The 19,813-nt window shown below is 37.5% G+C and overlaps 1 protein-coding gene across 1 annotated transcript in view; it reads left to right on the top strand.

The window, feature by feature from the left end:
• Nucleotides 1-19,813, top strand: part of LOC122810373 (mixed lineage kinase domain-like protein) — a gene marked incomplete in the record, with an annotated part of 573,260 nt that overhangs the window by 377,680 nt on the left and 175,767 nt on the right. Inside the window, 1 exon segment of the mRNA XM_044081960.1 lies at nucleotides 5,946-5,995. Coding sequence (XP_043937895.1) covers nucleotides 5,946-5,995 — 50 coding nt within the window.

The following is a 19,813-nucleotide window of genomic DNA, read 5'->3' as shown; positions in this document are numbered from 1 at the left end:
TATAGTTTAGTGTAGGGTTAGGTGTCAGATTTTAGGTGTATGTGTGTAAATTGCTGTTTGTTTGATGTGCTTGTGTTGTGTGTATGTGTTTTGGAACAGCAATTTATTTCCCTAGGAGAAAAATCACTGTTCTGACAGTTTGAGATTGTAAGCTTTTACTTACATAGGGTCAATTAATCACTGTTCGCTTTTTTAAGTGTTCGGTGATCAAATATAGACCCAATATCTATTTGGTTTAATTACATAATTGTTTGAATCATCGTATGTGAAGATGAACTGTCTGAGATACAGCAATGAAAAATATCTGCAGTTTTACAAGATTTATGATGGAAAAAAATGTTTTTAAAATGTTCTAACCTGATTTGTGCTTCCTTGAAAGTCTGAGTGTGCCACTTACCAGTGTTGCTTATTTAAGCCTCTTTTGGGGAGGATCCAAGCAATGGCTCAGTTCAGTCATATTGCTTCTTGGGGCTGAATGTCATATTTCTTACCCAGTCCCTTCTTGTATTAGATACTGGGTATATACTGTTAAATACTAATGAAATAGCTAGAGCAATGTGCATGTCTTGTGACGCACGAAAGTTCTATTTGTGTGTTATTTATCAAGTCTCTGGACATGGTATAAAGTCACTGAATGGGGATTTATGCTGCAGTAGTGAATGAATGCATTTGTTACCTGTAGTCTGCATTTAAAACTACAAAAGTAGTTTTAGTGGAATATTGGCTCAACTGCAGCCACTAAGATTTTTTTCATTACAACAGAATTTGGCATAAAACTGGAGGTGTTGGATCCAGAAATTTGAGCTGCTACTCACAGCAAGTGAAAGAGCTAAAATGTTTAAAGCTGTTCAGTACATCAGTACACTGTATTTCTACATGTTGCTGGAAAAAATGCCATGGTGATTTTTAATTCTTTTAGCAGCAATTAGAGATACAATCTCCAATTATTGCTAAGCCAAAAATGTAGATTCATGTTATTGAGTTGAAGAAATGAGCTGAAAAATGTGAATTTGGTGAGCTGCATATTTTGTAATAAGACAGAAGACTTGTAATATAAAATTAAACACTAGCATGCTGTAATATAATTAAACACTAGCATGCTGTAATATAATTAAACACTAGCATGCTGTAATATAATTAAACACTAGCATGCTGTAATATAAAATTAAACACTAACATGCTGTAATATAATTAAACACTAGCATGTTGTAATATAAAATTAAACACTAGCATGCTGTAATATAATTAAACACTAACATGCTGTAATATAATTAAACACTAACATGCTGTAATATAATTAAACACTAGCATGCTGTAACATAAAATTAAACACTAACATGCTGTAATATAATTAAACACTAACATGCTGTAATATAATTAAACACTAGCATGTTGTAATATAATTAAACACTAACATGCTGTAATATAATTAAACACTAGCGTGCTGTAATATAAAATTAAACACTAACATGCTGTAATATAAAATTAAACACTAACATGCTGTAATATAATTAAACACTAACATGCTGTAATATAAAATTAAACACTAGCATGCTGTAATATAATTAAACACTAGCATGCTGTAACATAAAATTAAACACTAACATGCTGTAATATAAAATTAAACACTAGCATGCTGTAATATAAAATTAAACACTAGCATGCTGTAATATAATTAAACACTAACATGCTGTAATATAATTAAACACTAGCGTGCTGTAATATAAAATTAAACACTAGCATGCTGTAATATAATTAAACACTAGCATGCTGTAGTATAATTAAACACTAGCGTGCTGTAATATAAAATTAAACACTAGCATGTTGTAATATAAAATTAAACACTAGCATGCTGTAATATAATTAAACACTAGCATGCTGTAGTATAATTAAACACTAGCGTGCTGTAATATAAAATTAAACACTAGCATGTTGTAATATAAAATTAAACACAAGCATGCTGTAATATAATTAAACACTAACATGCTGTAGTATAATTGAACACTAGCATGCTGTAATATAATTAAACACTAGCATGCTGTAATATAATTAAACACTAGCATGCTGTAACATAAAATTAAACACTAGCATGCTGTAACATAAAATTAAACACTAGCATGCTGTAACATAAAATTAAACACTAGCATGCTGTAATATAATTAAACACTAACATGCTGTAATATAATTAAACACTAGCATGCTGTAATATAAAATTATACACTAGCATGCTGTAATATAATTAAACACTAGCGTGCTGTAATATAAAATTAAACACTAACATGTTGTAATATAATTAAACACTAGCATGCTGTAATATAAAATTAAACACTAACATGCTGTAATATAATTAAACACTAACATGCTGTAATATAATTAAACACTAACATGCTGTAATATAATTAAACACTAACATGCTGTAATATAAAATTAAACACTAACATGCTGTAATATAATTAAACACTAACATGCTGTAATATAATTAAACACTAACATGCTGTAATATAATTAAACACTAACATGCTGTAATATAATTAAACACTAGCATGTTGTAATATAAAATTAAACACTAGCATGCTGTAATATAAAATTAAACACTAGCATGCTGTAATATAATTAAACACTAACATGCTGTAATATAATTAAACACTAGCATGTTGTAATATAAAATTAAACACTAGCATGCTGTAATATAATTAAACACTAACATGCTGTAATATAATTAAACACTAGCATGCTGTAATATAAAATTAAACACTAGCATGCTGTAATATAATTAAACACTAGCATGCTGTAACATAAAATTAAACACTAGCATGCTGTAATATAAAATTAAACACTAGCATGCTGTAATATAAAATTAAACACTAGCATGCTGTAATATAATTAAACACTAGCATGCTGTAATATAATTAAACACTAGCATGTTGTAATATAAAATTAAACACTAGCATGCTGTAATATAAAATTAAACACTAGCATGCTGTAATATAATTAAACACTAGCATGCTGTAACATAAAATTAAACACTAGCATGCTGTCATATAATTAAACACTAACATGCTGTAATATAATTAAACACTAGCATGCTGTAACATAAAATTAAACACTAGCATGCTGTCATAATTAAACACTAACATGCTGTAATATAATTAAACACTAGCATGCTGTAACATAAAATTAAACACTAGCATGCTGTAATATAATTAAACGCTAGCATGCTGTAACATAAAATTAAACACTAGCATGCTGTAATATAAAATTAAACACTAGCATGCTGTAACATAAAATTAAACACTAGCATGCTGTAATATAAAATTAAACACTAGCATGCTGTAATATAAAATTAAACACTAGCATGCTGTAATATAATTAAACACTAGCATGCTGTAATATAATTAAACACTAGCATGCTGTAACATAAAATTAAACACTAGCATGCTGTAATATAATTAAACACTAACATGCTGTAATATAAAATTAAACACTAGCATGCTGTAATATAAAATTAAACACTAGCATGCTGTAATATAAAATTAAACACTAACATGCTGTAATATAATTAAACACTAGCATGCTGTAATATAAAATTAAACACTAGCATGCTGTAATATAAAATTAAACACTAGCATGCTGTAATATAAAATTAAACACTAACATGCTGTAATATAATTAAACACTAGCATGCTGTAATATAAAATTAAACACTAGCATGCTGTAATATAATTAAACACTAACATGCTGTAATATAAAATTAAACACTAGCATGCTGTAATATAAAATTAAACACTAGCATGCTGTAATATAATTAAACACTAGCATGCTGTAATATAAAATTAAACACTAACATGCTGTAATATAATTAAACACTAACATGCTGTAATATAATTAAACACTAACATGCTGTAATATAATTAAACACTAACATGCTGTAATATAAAATTAAACACTAACATGCTGTAATATAATTAAACACTAACATGCTGTAATATAATTAAACACTAACATGCTGTAATATAATTAAACACTAGCATGTTGTAATATAAAATTAAACACTAGCATGCTGTAATATAATTAAACACTAGCATGCTGTAACATAAAATTAAACACTAGCATGCTGTAATATAAAATTAAACACAAGCATGCTGTAATATAATTAAACACTAGCATGCTGTAACATAAAATTAAACACTAGCATGCTGTAATATAATTAAACACTAGCATGCTGTAACATAAAATTAAACACTAGCATGCTGTAATATAAAATTAAACACTAGCAGACTATTAAGAAAAATAGACTTGGTATTATTATTATTATTATTATTTTTATTTTTTTATCCAACACAAATTTATAATGCAGTTTTTGGCAGCTCTTCATAGATTTCTTGGACGCTGCATCATACTTGCTGGATATATACCTTAGGTAATTTGCTAATCCTGTAAACCAACAGATACTATGGCCTCCTTTCGGGCCATAAATGCCCTTATGGGGATTATACCTCTGTCACTGTCTGGGATTCCTTGTCTCACCATCTCACCTGAAATTCCCTGATGGCCAACATTACTGGTATTAGTCTTGCCCCTCTTTCTCCTCAAACAGAAATTGTCATTTTCCTTCTGAGTTAATGCCATTAAAACAGAAAGTAACCAAAAATGTTTTTAAAAAGTGAAAAAATGCTATGCCTTACTCCAGTCACGCAAACTTTCTGGCACGTGTGTACTTACCTAATTGACTGCAGTTGCGCACACCTCTAATTTTAGCTACAGAAGTAACTATTCTTTGTTGTTTATAACTTTTAGTCTGTAAACAGTACTAACTTTCTTCAAATCTGTAATAAGTCATACCTGCAAGCCAGAATAAAGTTAAATGCAAAGTTGATGTAGAAAACAAGCAATTTCATGACTGCTGTCTTTTAAGTAAAATTGCCAGTCACTTGTACCTATTGTTAACTTGTAATGACTTTTTATGTTTTGAGGTGGCCTGCAGACGCACTAAGAATTCATATAGTGGCCCTCCCCACAAAAACGTTGTGCACCAATGCATTAAAGTTCTTTTGGCAGTTATTCAGTGGCTTCATTTTGTTTTGTTTTTCCATGTTTTGTTCTTTCTACGTGTCTTCATGATATCCTGACCCAGATGATAAAAACAAATGTAGGTTTATGTGATCTTAGAATTCTGTTATTGTTTTATTTTGTTATTTACAGACTATTTTGAAATCTCATTGCAGCTGCTTGTCTTCTTTTATCTTTTATACAGTTCTGTACCAATTTTCAGAATTATTGCACATTGTTAGTCACCAGAACCTGTATCTTTTGAAACATAATAGTTTGTCTTCCTAGTCACAGTTTATCCACTAAAAGGGACAACACCATCCAAGATGTCCTGTGTAGTTTGCAAATAAAATAATTCATGTACCCTTTCACAGATTTCTGCGTCGGTACTGTTTTATCTTGCTGATGTTATGGATTGTGTACATATGATGTGATGCAAATGGGTGTGGTAGCCAGGCATGCCTGTATTTGTAGAAGGTAACTGAAGGCCAGAAAAGTCATGTGATACAGATACGTGAGATAGAAGGCAAATAATTTAACTACAGAGAATGAACTGACACAGAAAATGTATGTTGCTTAGGTAACTAAGTGTAACCACTAGTTTTTGCACTGAAAGTGTTATTGAAATGGGCAGTTTTGCACAAAGAATTAAAAAATAACGTTATAGCAGTAAGAGGTATTCAGTACAAATCTGAAAACCCCTTAAAACATTCAGATTCAAGTTTAACATGGCAACAGTCAGCACAAGTTTATAATTAGGCGATGTCTCATATTTACTCCTTTAGCTTTTTGTTCTGTTTTTAACTTTAGTAAACCAATGGTACTGTCCATGTTCAGTTTACTATCACCTTTGTATGTGTGATATTTTACTCATCGGCCTGTCTTTTCCCTTTCAGCTTTGGAATCGTTTTGTGGGAGATATCAACAAGAGAAATCCCCTTTAAAGGTATAATAATTAAAGTATTTCTGGGAAATATATATATATTCAGCTAAATTGTTAAGCTATATAGTGTTTTACTGACTGTTAATATTATAAACAGATTTCTTTCTGTGGGTCAAAAAAAGGAGAATTAGAATTTCACAATGGTAGACACTTGTGTAAGCACATATACGTACGGATATTTAAAATACTGATAAGCGTTCATTTAGGTAAGCATGCAGTATATCAGATGTGTAATAAGTAAAGTGACAAGAATGTTTTTCAAAGTCTAGCAGTTGTCACAGAGAAATAAGACTACGAGCTAAAAATGAGCTGTTTCCTGTGCGTCGGGGGTTCATTTCCCTGAGCCTGCATTAATTTGCTGAATTAAGTAGTGTCCCAGGGTCACCCCTAAAATGGAACATTTCTCCAGTGGACCTACCCAGTTAACAAATAAAAATATAGAAAATTAATTAGTTAATTAATTAATTAATCAATCAATTAATCTATTAATTAAAATGGTAACCCAGCTCTGAACTCTATCTAATAATGTTTCTTCTACATTTTTTATTAAATATTTGTTTGTATAGTGTCAACTGGAAATGTACTAACATTAAGAAAATAAATCAGGAAAGTAAAATAAATTAGTTAAATAATATGTAAAGCAACATATAGAAAACCTCATATCATGAAAAATACAATTAACCTTTAGGCTCACCTAAATTAAATATCTCTAACAATGCTTAAGCTAAACTACTTAGCAAATATGTATATATATATATATATATATATATATATATATATATATATATATATATATATATGGACACACACACACACACACACACACAAAGCTTGCCTTCTCATCATAAGTGCAAATGTTCATACATGCAAAGCTACATAATGTATTTTCCAATTAAGATTCTCATACAAAGGACATAATCTCAGAGTACCTTCCTCATGCTTTTCCAAAAGCAATGCTAGTTCAGACCAGAATTTATAATTCATAGGTTCATAGGTAGGTACTAGGCTATTGGTCCTAGGGCCTATATAAGCCTAGCCAAAAAGTACCCTGGCTTTTGCCACCCAAGAAAATTATTTTCCTGTGCCCCTGTCGAGCAAAGCCACAGAGGTGATCCCCGGGGTGAATTTCCTATTTCCCATCCAATCATCAAGATTTTTCTTGAAGAATGCTAATGAGGAGCTTTGTTTGATATAGATAGGTAGTTTGTTCCAGAGTACGGAAAGTCTCTGTGACAGGAATCTATCCCTCCAGCATGTTCTGTTTATTGTGGTGACAAGGTTTAGGTCCCTAGAGTGTGTAGCTCAGAGAGATTGGGATTTCTTTAAGTGTAGCATGTCCATCAGCTCTGGGTTTAACATAGATTTGCATGTTAAGCAGAGATCGCCTATGAATAGGCGATATGCGATGGAGTAAAGCTGGAGTTTTTTGAGACGGTCTGCGTAGGGCATCAGTTTGAGGCCGGTAATCCTCTTTTTGAGGTATTTCTGCGGCCTTTCCAGTTGTTGTAGATGTCTTGTGAGGTACATACAAAAAGGGACATTGTACTCTATAATGGGTCTAATAAGTGATGATTAGAGGGGAACAACGACCTCTTTTTTTCCTGGATGAGAAACCTTTTGTGGTGAGGTGTGCCATGTAGAAGGATTTCCTGACTACTGTGGTGATGTGATTATCAAAGGAGAGACTACTGTCCACATGTGTCCCAAGGTCTCTTATCACACTTTGGGTGTTAAGTAGACTACCACCTATGTGGTAACTCATGGGTACAGAGTTTTTACCTAAGGGGATGACAATGCACTTTTTGGCATTGAGCTTGAGGCCATGGCTTTGACACCAGGCATCTGTCTCTGTGAGGCCCTTTTGTAGGATGTCCACATCGTTAGGAGTTTCGATTATGGCTCCTAGTTTTCAGTCATCTGTGAACTTCATTTGCCAAAGACCTTCTGTGTTAGCCTGTACTTCAGAAAAGTAGATACCAAACAGAAGAGGACCCAGGACTGACCCCTGTGGCATTCCTCTTGTCACTGGTCTGAAGTCGGATTTGGAGTCTGGTACTTTCACAGTGTGGGTTCTGTCAGTGAGCCAGTTGGCAACCCATCTTGTGACATAGGGATTTATACCTAGTTTAATGAGTTTGTATATAATTCCAGAGTGGGGGATGGTGTCAAAAGCCTTGTCGAGATCAAGATGGACTGTATGAACCACCTTACCCTCGTCTACAGCTTTAATGACTACTTCAAAGAAATCTGTCAAGTTTAGTAGACATGATCTGCCTTTTACAAACCTGAACTGGATGGGGTCCAGAGTTTGGAGATTATCAATGTTTTTGCTTATAAGTTCCATGATGATATATTCCATGGCCTTGCAGACCAAGCTCATTAGGCTAATGTGGCGGTAGTTCCCAGGCTCCGTTGTGGCTCCCTCTTTGTGGAGTGGGAAAACCATCTCTGTGTGCCATTCAGTGGACACAAAGCCTGAGGTGAGACTATGACTGAACATGGTACTTAGGTGGGGTGCCAGTTAATTCTGTAGTTTGTGTAGAACACAGCCTGGGATGTTGTCAGGTCCCATGGATGCTGTGTTCTTGGCTTTGGAGAGTGTGTTTTTTACCTGTGCAGCCGTGATTACAGGAACTTTGCATTCTTCCGGTATAGTGATGGCCCCTTTAGGGGGTGAGGGGGGGGGTAAAGTTAGCACTGAACCTATCTACCAGGATGTTGGCAATATCAGCTGGTTCTGTATATTTAGTGCCATTGTGCTGTAACTCAGAGCAGATCTGAGTGTTGCCATTGAGATTCTTGACATAGCTATAGAATGCTTTGTGGTTGTCTTTAGAATCAGTGGCGATTTTGTTTTTGTAACTAGTTTTGGAGGATTTTATGAGGGATCTCAGCTTCTTACTCAGGCTGACCAGGGAGATGTCCTTCAAGGATGCATCTGCAGTCCTTACAAATGGGTTGTCCTGTTGTCAGGCAGCCCTTCGGTCGGCCGGATTCCAAAGTCTGGGTCTGGCCTCGGCTGGTGTCGCACTTCACCCGATGTCAGTTCTTCACAGTTTTGGCAGTTTTTGCTGCTTTAGCCCTGGCAAAGGCCTTAATCGACATGGATGCAGGAGGCCTAGCAGCTCCACGTGCAGGGGTAGAAATATCCAAAGGGATAGTATCAGATAAATCCTGTGAACCTGCAAGAGCAGGTGGGATTTCAGTAGCAGATTCAGCCAAGCTGGATGAGGCCTCGGTAAGTGGCAAGCTTTTGGCCGAAGGAAGAACCGTGGACTCATTTTCAGCCGAAACCGAGACACTCGCGGTTGGCTTAACAGCGGTTTTGCAAGACACTCGCGGTTGGCTTAACCGAAACCGCGGACCGCGAGTGTCGGTCCTTTTCCTTGCGTTTTTTAGAAATTTGCGAAGTCGGAGGATCCGACGGCATAATGTAAGCAAAATTGGAGCCGAAAAACTCTTCAGCAAATTCCGACCGACGTCTAAGCGTCCGTCGGTTGTAAGAAGCACAGGCTAGACAAGCTGCTACGTCGTGGTCTGGGCCTAAGCAAGGCAAGCAGTAAGAGTGGAAATCTTTATGAGGTATTTGTTTCCCACAATTTAAACAGTTATTCACTTTTTCTGACATCGGCTGAGGCAAGAAAGAGTCCCCAACGGGGTACTTAGCTTTTTAGAAGTCTTCGGTACTTGTAGTAGTAATCTCTGGTTCTGACCGACCGGCACTTGCGAACAGCTTCTGCTTCGGGCGCCACGCGGCAATAAAGACTGGGGAAAATGGCGTCGGCTGATGCCTTTATACCTGAAGAACTGCAGCTATGACGTCGGGTGAAGTGCGACACCAGCCGAGGCCAGACCCAGACTTTGGAATCCGGCCGACTGAAGGGCTGCCTGACGACAGGACAACCCATTTGTAAGGACTGCAGATGCATGCCTATCGGACATCTACATTTATGGTAGGTACAAAACTGTACTTTCCTCCAATCATGTGACTTTACTCTTTTTTGCAACAGTTTCTTTCTTCTGTTGTAGAGTTTGTTTATGGCAGGGGACCACCAGATCGGCTTCCTTTATTTGAAGATAGCATCTTGGTTCTGTTAGGGATAGCACGATCCATGCACTCGTGTAAGTGCATATAAAGTAGATTTGTGTAGGATTTAGCAGTTGTACCTCTATTGTCCATCTGCATGGGTATCGTGAAGTTTGTCACTTTTGTCTTAAGAAGTGTGAAGTTGGCTTTGAAGAAATTTTTTACGGTGGTTTCCCTAATGGGGATGGGGGCAGGATGTGGATGTCTAGGGTGATTAGCTTGTGGTTGGATCTGACCAATGAGGAATTGGCCTCTGGTGTGGAACACTGGCCGACCATGTTGGTAATGACCAGGTCTAGGATATTGCTGCCCCTGGTGGGAGTGTGGATAAGTTGATTTTATGAGCTCCAGAAAACGTTGAGCAAAAGAGTTGGTACATGAGTAGTTTTCCCAGTTAATGGTGGGGTAGTTGAAATCACCCATTATTAGGGTGTTGGGTTGTACCCTAATATTTTCCAGTGTATCAAGAAATGAGGAGTGGGAATCCTGGGGCATAGTGGAGGATCTGTAGAAAGTTACAATTTGGATTGTGGTCTTGCCCAGAGTTAGTTGCACTTGGATAATCTCGGATGCATTATGCTGAGCAACTAGCCTGGAGGTGTGGATATCCTTAATGAATATGGACACACCTCCGCCTTTAGTGTTTCGGTCCAGGTTAGGTGGCCGAAAGGTGTGGTATAAATTATAGCCTGGTAATGCAGGAGTTCTCTCTGTAGTCTTGAACCAGGTCTATGTCACTGCACAGATGTCGATGTACTCCATTTTAAGGAGTGCCTCGAGTGAATGTATTTTGAGGTTTAGACTTCTAGCATTGAGTAGCATTACCCTCAGATTTTGCTTGCTTGTACCTGTTACGGTGGTGAATTTGACATTTGAACCTTGCCTAAAAAAGGCACTATAGGGGTGGCAAGAGCCTTAGCCATTATCCGGAATTCCAAGGGTGACAGGTGCAGGCCGTCTCTGGCAAAGCATCGTGGTATGTCGATCATGTCATCCCATTCATTGTAGAAGTTTTTTGTTTGCTTGTTTACAAATGAATATTGTTAATGTCATTGTCAATGGTATTAATATTAATTCAGCTATGTATGCTAGGTCAAGCACAGCAAACAGAGATGAATCATACCAGGTGCTGCTCTACTGCTCTCCAAAAGTACGTGAAGAAACAACTCACCAAGCACAAGTGGGGGACATTCAGTTCCTTGATTTGTTGTTTTCCACAGGGACAGGCAATGCTTCCTTTCTTTGGGAAAGATCTCTCTTTTTTATGTTTATGCAACCATGGAATTGATATATATATAAGTCTGGGGGGGTCCCCACATGGAGGACTTGCCCCTTGGCAAAAATACTTACAGTTATTTTTTCTGTCAAGTTGATCTCCAAACCAGTTACATTTGGCAACTTGATTCCTTGCAGAGTTATAACTCAACAAATCATAGTGAAAACAGCCAGGCCAGACATTCAAGAGTCAGCCTTGTGAAAGCAACAAAAATTAAGCTGAAAAGAGTGACTCAGCAGACAAGAATCTTTGAGCTGATTGAGATATCAACCTAGCTGTGTAGCAAAATGTTTTGAAAGCAAGGGCTAAAAAATAAATATGCATATCAAAAAAACTTTCAAAACTATTTATTTTGTGGCATTGTCAAGGCAATGTTTTAGAGCACAAAGGGGTGACTTTTGTAGGTCATGCTGATACTTTTCAAATGACAGCTTGTAAAAACTTTTACAATATAATAATTACAAAATTAAAGAAACTTTAAAATGTATTAATGGTTTAAATAATGCAGCAATTTGTGTGCAATGTATTCATGAAACAAGTCCACATATTCTTTCTCAGATATCTTCTGCTTGAATCTGAAACTGTCATCACTCATTCACACATAATGTTCCAAATATAAAAATGACATGTTTGCCATAAGAGTACTGTAAATATATATCAGTGGAAACTAGACCACCAGGTAAAATAGAAACACTGATGCAAGCAATTCTTCTTCTCCTTTCGGCTTTTCCCGGTTAGGGGTCATCACAGTAGATCACGTGTCCGCTCATAGTTTAGTGTGTCGAGTTGCCAGCCTGGCACCCAACCTTCCACAGAAGGCACACACGTGCATGCACTCACGCCTAGGGCCAATTTAGAGTATCCAATCCACCTACAGCATGTCTTTGGGATGTGGGAGGAAACCCACGTGACCACAGGGAGTACATGCAGACTCCACACAGACGGCACTCCAGCGAAACAATGATACAAGCAATAAACTTCAAAAAATATTTATGCAGACTGAATCCTGCATCTCATTGTGGGGGACTTGGTCCACCTTCACCCTCAGTTAATTAGATAAACTAATTCCAAGGTCATGTTATGCAAAATGTTACAGGAAATGTTTAATTTTCCAGCAAAACTAAGCATTCCCTTTGTTTCATGATAGTGTGAACTTTTAGTATGTTTAGTTTAGGTGGTCTGGTGTCCAGACACCATATGGGGGAGAGGGTAAGAGACAACATAACCCTTCCATAAAAAGGTTTATTTCTATTTTCTTTGCATTTTAGATGCCATGGGTTACCATTTTCTGGTACTAACACTTTGTGATAAAGGTTTATACATGCATTTGGATTCACATTCTTTTTTAAAGGGTAGACTTTAAATATGGTTGCAATTTTTAAAAGCAGCATATATTTTTAAACTTTTTTTGTTGCTTTCATATTTAGCAAGCCACAAAAGCATTCTACTCTTAGACTAAATGGTATTCATCTATTGAGGCTTTATGTTGCTGGTGCTGATAGACTATAAATTAGTTGAATGAATGGCAGATGACCTGAATGTAGAGAGATCTTTCTGTGGAGCATCTCCTAATGGTTCATGCTAAATTACAGCTAGGCTTCTTTGAATGACTGCAGTACTAGTACACTCTGTTTTAAGTCTTGTTTTTAGATTTAATATAAACCAAATATGTGACCTTTTGAGGCTTTAGGTGCAGATGTACATATTTCATATAATCAGTCAGTAACTTCATATGTACTAGAATCAGTGCAGTGCACATTTACTGATGGAACTTAGTAATAATCAAATACTGACACATGAACAATACTAGCCAAAAATGACAGGGACCATAGTTCGTAGATTAATACTAGGATAACTGCCCTTGTGGGCCATTTTAAGCCTAGCCAATTAACCCATATGAAAATCAAACCCTGGGACCATAGTTCGTACATTAATACTAGGCTAACTGCCCTTGTGGGCCATTTTAAGCCTAGCCAATTAACCCATGTGAGAATCAAACCCTGTGCCTTGTGTCTGTAAGGTAATCACTTATACCATTTTGTCAAACTCCCTTATAAGATGCCCAACTATATACACCTTTAAGCAGTTACATTTAGAAGTTCTTGCCACCCTTTATAAGCAATTAATAATGCCCACTTCCCAAGACAAGCAATGCTGTCCATAACACTGCTGTAAATTTGTGTTTACCCATTCAGTCAGCAAGAGTAGCCTTAGCAGTAACCAAAGCAGTATTTTGACCTGTACTGATAACATAGTCCATAGGTCAGGAATATGTTGAATTAGGAACCTGTCACTCCAGCGAGTGTTGCTTATTTGTCTGCACAGATTTAGTTTGTCTGCGTGGATTTAGACTCCTAGTACATGTGCTTTTAGAACCACTGCTTTTGTTAAGAAGTAGGAGGTCAAATAGGATTGTGTCTTTCATAGCTCAGAAAGAGAGACAGGGGTCACCTTAGAGCATCCAGTAGTTTACTGAGTAGGAGTTGTGATAATCTTTCAGGACAGTTAAAGATTTAAGATGATTACTATTCTGGGTTGTACATACCAAAGCAGGCATTGTATTCAATAAGGATTCTAACAAGGGAAGAGTACCATGCCAAGATGACTTCTTTGGACCTTGGGGATATTCCCCTGGAAATATAACTGGGACAGACAGGATTTGCTGAATGCAGTGGAAACATGATGATTGAACGATAGAGTCACACACATGAGAATGTTTGTTTTTGTTAACAGGGGTAGAACTCTGACCTTGCTTGGCCACTCTCATCTAGCTTCTCTTTAACCTCATTGATAAGTGCCCACATCACCACCTCCATTCATTGTGGTATAAAAGGTTAGTGAATTCCATGTGGTGATCCACGGGGGTAGTTTTAGGAAATGAGATGTAAGTAATACAACACATAAGCCCACATAAATGGAGGTACTCACTAGAAGCCTACGATCAGAGAAATCCCAAGCACAAATTATCTGCACAAACCTCAACAGGTATAGAAACCACTGCACATAACACATATCAGTGTCTTACCAAATAAGCATCCCAAGGCAAAATGCCTCAAAACCTAATGTCTTGGTCATAGGAGAATCCATAGTGACATACAGATATCCCCCTCACCAGGCTGGACAAGGAAAAGGTCACAGTCAGCTGCCTGTTGGATACCAGGATCCATCAAATCACACATGCACTCAGGTCACTCAACAGCAAGTACCATTATGACTCTGTCATAGTCCATGTTGCGGTGAATGAATTGAGATGTAACTCCCTGGACTATATGAAAAGAGACATGACTGAGCTCTCAGATTATGTGTCCCAGGCAGATATAACCCTAGCCCTAATCAGCATTTTACCTTCACCCAGGATTATGCCTTGATATAAAAAAAAAATGACTTCAACAATTCTGGTGTCAGTCCAGGGGGATCCAGTATTTGTCAGTCTGAAAAGACATGGTTGACAGACCATGCTGCTTTGCCAGAGATTGTCTGCACCTATCTTCCCTAGATGTTTGGATACTAGCTAAGGTGATTGCCTTCCCCATAGTGCCTTTTCTTAGGCAATGTCAAAATAACATAATTTCCAACATAGCAAAATCCACTCGAGACAAACTTAAGGTTCTGCTGCTTAATGCTAGGAATCTAAATACAAAACTGCACTCCCTGTAAGCACACCTCACCTTGGAATATGCTGATGTCTGTGCAGTCACTGAAACATGTTTCACAGCTGTGATCAGCACACCAGCTGTGCAAGGCTACAATGCCTTCCACATGTTCAGAACTCAGAATGAGCATGAAAGAACCAAAGATGGAGATGTATCTATCTTCATTAAAGCCAAGTACACAGCAAGATTGGTCCAACAGTACAACTCTCTCAAACTAATCCATTCCCAATTAACTATAGGCAAAACACCCTATCACATCATTGCTAGCTATAGGTCCCCCATCCATGAACCAAGAAAAGGGCAATGTCTACCTGAACTTACTGGAGACACTCACCATACAGCCCAACACCTTAGTCATGGGAGATTATAAATGTTCTTCCATTTCACTGTTGCAGTACTCATAACATTAGGGATCCCCTGTCTATGGCAGCCTGATATCCGGTCAGAATACCAAAGCCTTAGGTTACTTTAAGGTGCATCGTATGTCACAGGTATGTTCCTTGCTTAGCATAGGGCATAAAGGTGACATCTGATCCTATCATCCTCAGAACTTCTCTGCCGCCAGTCTGAATGCCATCTTTTGATCATCAGTCTGAATGACTACATTTCATTGCTGGTTTCAATGAGCCATTGCAGATAAGTGCCGCATTTGGGTTCTTTTTTTTTACCTGTCTATTATTTTTGTTGCTTGTGGTGTTTCATGTCAACCAAGAAGGTTAATTGCCAGTGTGAGAGACAGATTCCCCATTAAGAAAGCCACAAACAGTGTCTGTTTTGCCTTAGCACCTCGCGCAACCATATGTCCTGTTCCATCTGTGACATCCCCTCCTCTGGGCCAGTGACCAAGGAGCCTCAGTCCTCACCACTGACACCAGTGGGGAACATTCACTATTAGAAAAATAGACACACACAGTATTTTCAGATGCAGTTTTCTGCACCAAGTACAGTTTTTCTTAAGAGAAAACAGGGAATGCACACTCTAGTCCTGGCACTGGGTTTCCTCTCCAGGCCCTAGATAAGACTCCCCACTGACGACTATAGAGCTGAGTCCTTAGACAGGTGTTCCAAGTCAAGTCCTCCACCACCCTTTTTATGAAATCAGTGTTCTTAGTGTCACTGTTCAAGCAGCTGTCACACACACACATTTTCTTTGAGATTTAATTTTCACACACACACACACACACACACACACACACACACACACACACACACACACACACACACACACACACACACCTGGGAAAGGCTGGCACAGGTTACCTACTCTGCCACCTCCACCCCAACTATAAGGTAGATTTGCTGCCACCAGAACACCTGAAGCCAGCTACTTTAAGGCTCTTACCAGGGTATCCAATTACTTTTATTAAAATAATACTTGTATAAATGGTAGTGTTTCACCAAGCAGCAAGACTTTCAAGAACATAAAGCCACAGTGCCACCAAATAAATGCAAGTACACTCAAACGTTAAATATTTTCTGAAAGAACAGCCACAATGAAAGATATAGGTGTATTTAATTATAAATAATAAAAAAGAAAACATGAAAATACTGAATACTTATTTACAATAAACAGCAGAGTTTCAGACACAAGACATATAAAAAACAGCATAGATGGAAAGACTCAGACAGATACACAAAAACAGTTAGCTAATCTCACTATATTTTTCTTACTGACTGGAGAATTACTGTTCCCTAGTTACTTACTAAAGCAAGGCAGATGGAGATGGGTGAGTGTCTTGTCAGGTCCAGAAACAGAGTGCACCCCTCACATCTCTCACTAGTATTCAAATACATTTTCAGTGCTTGCTACATAATGACATCACATCCTATCACCTGACTCTGTGGTTCCCACACTACACTCTCACTAGAAACTGAGCCAGGATCTGACACTGATGTGTCACAATACAAACATAAAACTTTAGCTGAGGTTTATTACATCATCGGGAAACTGTAAAACAATTCTAACACTTCCACCCTTCTTGCAGAAACTGACAAGCCATTCTCTGTTACCCCAGGGTAACAATTATTTCACCACTAAGGACAACAGAGTAGGATCTCAGCCCATGCTTTTCACAGACATTGCATCTCTGGCTGCATTCAAACCTGTGAGATAAAATCCTTATGTCCTAAACCAAGTCATTTAATTTCATGCTCAACTTAACTTCTTCCCTTCCAGTATCCTCTGTTAAAAAAAAAAAAATATATATATATATATATATATATATATATAATATATATATATATATATATATATATATATATATATATATATATCATCAGTTACAATACAGTCTGACATACAAATGTAAGCATCTGTACAAATCTGTTTGATATTCAAATGACATATAATTATTTACAAATCTCCAGCTAGCCATGCTGGCATATGTTACACATTTTATTATTATTTATTTTACATTTTTTGACCAGGATAGTCCAGCTAGATACATGTTCATTTTCAGCAGAGGCCCAGGGAGAAAAGCTCCAAGGTAGAACATACAGTAAAAATCACTAAATGATTACAAGTTACACACAGTTTACCGGCTCCAGTTGAGCAAGAAGGTAATATAATCATACATTTTTAAAACAGTGTTGACAAATTGACTAGGCAATGTAACATGATTACAGACTATAGAGGAGGATCTAGTTAGGTTTTGAACAAGGAAATAGCCAGTGAGTTTTAAAGTATAGCTTGAGGCTTTTATTTTTTAACTGAGTAAGAGAGGGTTCAAGAGTAAGATCAGCAGGAAGAGAGAGTTCCAAGTTTTGCCAACAGAGTTAGCAAACAGAGTCCCCAGCAGAGCTTTTGATTTTGGATATTTGAAGCAGCAGTTTATTAGAAGAGTGAAGTGACCTCAGGTTGCTATAAGGGTGGATGATATTTTTAAGTGCAGGCGTATTATCAGGGTGGTTGAGAACTTTATGGACAATTATACGCTGGTTGTACTGAAGTAGGCTAGGCCATTCTAGCTACCCCATAAGATTTAGGTTGTGACAGTGGCCATGCCTGTTGCAAATCTAGCAATATGGTTATAACAGCTGGAGAGTTTCCTAAGAGTGGATTTGTTCAAATTAGTGAGTAGAGGGGAGGCATAGAGAAGAGTGGAGAGTAGATGGGAATGAGCAATAGCGGTCCTAGCAAATGGAGTAAGGAAAGGTTTGATCTTATAGAGGGAGCCACGTTTTTTGTTAATGGTTTTGATAGTTTGATTGACATGGATATCAAATTTAAGGCTGTTGTCTATTGTGATGCCTAAGAGTCTGGTTTGCGCATCTGGGGAGATAATGGTGCCATTATTAGATTTTATGGTAAAGAGTAGTGAGGAAGACTTACAAGTGGGGGAGAAAAGAAGCAACTTTGTTTTGTTAGGGTTTAATATCAGCTGATGGTTAGAAAACCAGTTTTCAACTATATTGAAAATATTCTGGGTTAATGTCATTAGATCTGTCAGGGAGGTGGCTGAACAAATCAAGGTGGAGTCATCTGTATATTGGATACAGCTATTGTTTGGGATGACAGTGGGAAGGTCATTAATAAAGAGGGAAAATAAGGGGTTCTAGTATGGAGCCCTGGGGGACACCTAGGGTGACGGGGTAGATGGGTTGATAGTTTGTCCTGCCATAGGATGGCTTGTTGTCTACCACACAGGTAAGATTGGAACCATTGAAGTGCATGGCTATTTAGTGAGAATGCCTTAAGGGTATGCATGAGTATTTGGTGGTTGACCATATCGAAGGCCTTGGAGAGATCTAAAAAGAGGGCTGAGGAAAGCTTGCTATTATTTTGGTTATAGTTTATGGTGCTAGAGAAGGATAGGAGGGCTGATCTGGTACTGTGGCATGGCCCAAAACCATGCTGAGAGTTATCCAACAGCTTATTCTGGGTAAGATAATGCATAAGTTGTTTATGGACACACTTCTCCATAATTTTAGCCAATGGTGACAGAATAGCTATGGGTTTAAAGTTTGACAGTTTGAAGGAGTTGCCTCCTTTGTAGAATGGTATTATATGAGATATTTTCCAAATGGAGGGGACGGTGGCTTCAGATAAGGTTCTGTTGATTAAGATGGAGGTGCACTGCCCTACTCTCCCTGGCACAGCTGGCACTACTTCACATCATCAAACAATCTGTCATGTTTGTACCTAAAGCTTTGTGTAGTAAACTTTCTTCTTTGGTGCTGTATCTTGAGAATCAGCTTCTTAAACTTCTCAGGAAAGATATGATGGAGGGACCTTCCTGCCCAGAGGGACAGTCATCAGGGAAGAAGAAGGCCAAGAAGCCTAGGTCAGAATCTTCCACTAGTCAGCCTCCACCTGACATCTCTTCTAAAATGAGAGAATGCCTGGAGGTCCGTCCAACTTTGTTGTCAGATTCCTCTGTCATGACCGGGTTGGAGGCCAGTGGGGATCCAGCTTTAAGCATGTCCGAGGAGGCTTTGCAGACATCCATTTCAGACGTTCAGGGAGAACCACGGTTGATCATGTCCAAGGGGCCTAAAGATGTTCCTCATATTTTAGTCAGAGAATAAGTCCCTACTAGCATTACTGAATGCTACCCTGAATCAGAGCCTTTCAAGTTTTATAAGGCAGATGTCCCATTAAAGAAAAAACAAAAAAAAAAAAAAACAAGTTTCTCCTGCCCATGAAGATCCACAGAGTGAGTGTCAGACCTTCACCCATGCTTTGTTTAGTCCTTTGATGGCAATGAAACCTCCTCAGGATGTTTCTGTTCCAGCTCACCTTTGGTCCTCTATTCCTCTTAAAAGACCCAGGGAACAGGATTTCTCTGAGAAGGAGTTGGATTCAG

This window comes from Protopterus annectens, chromosome 8.part1 (genome assembly GCF_019279795.1).
Source record: "Protopterus annectens isolate FY-2018-M chromosome 8.part1, PAN1.0, whole genome shotgun sequence".
In the NCBI taxonomy this organism is placed as follows: Eukaryota; Metazoa; Chordata; order Ceratodontiformes; family Protopteridae; genus Protopterus; species Protopterus annectens.
The sequence above is the reverse complement of the archived record's forward strand: the minus strand, read 5'-3'. Positions and strand labels throughout refer to the sequence as shown.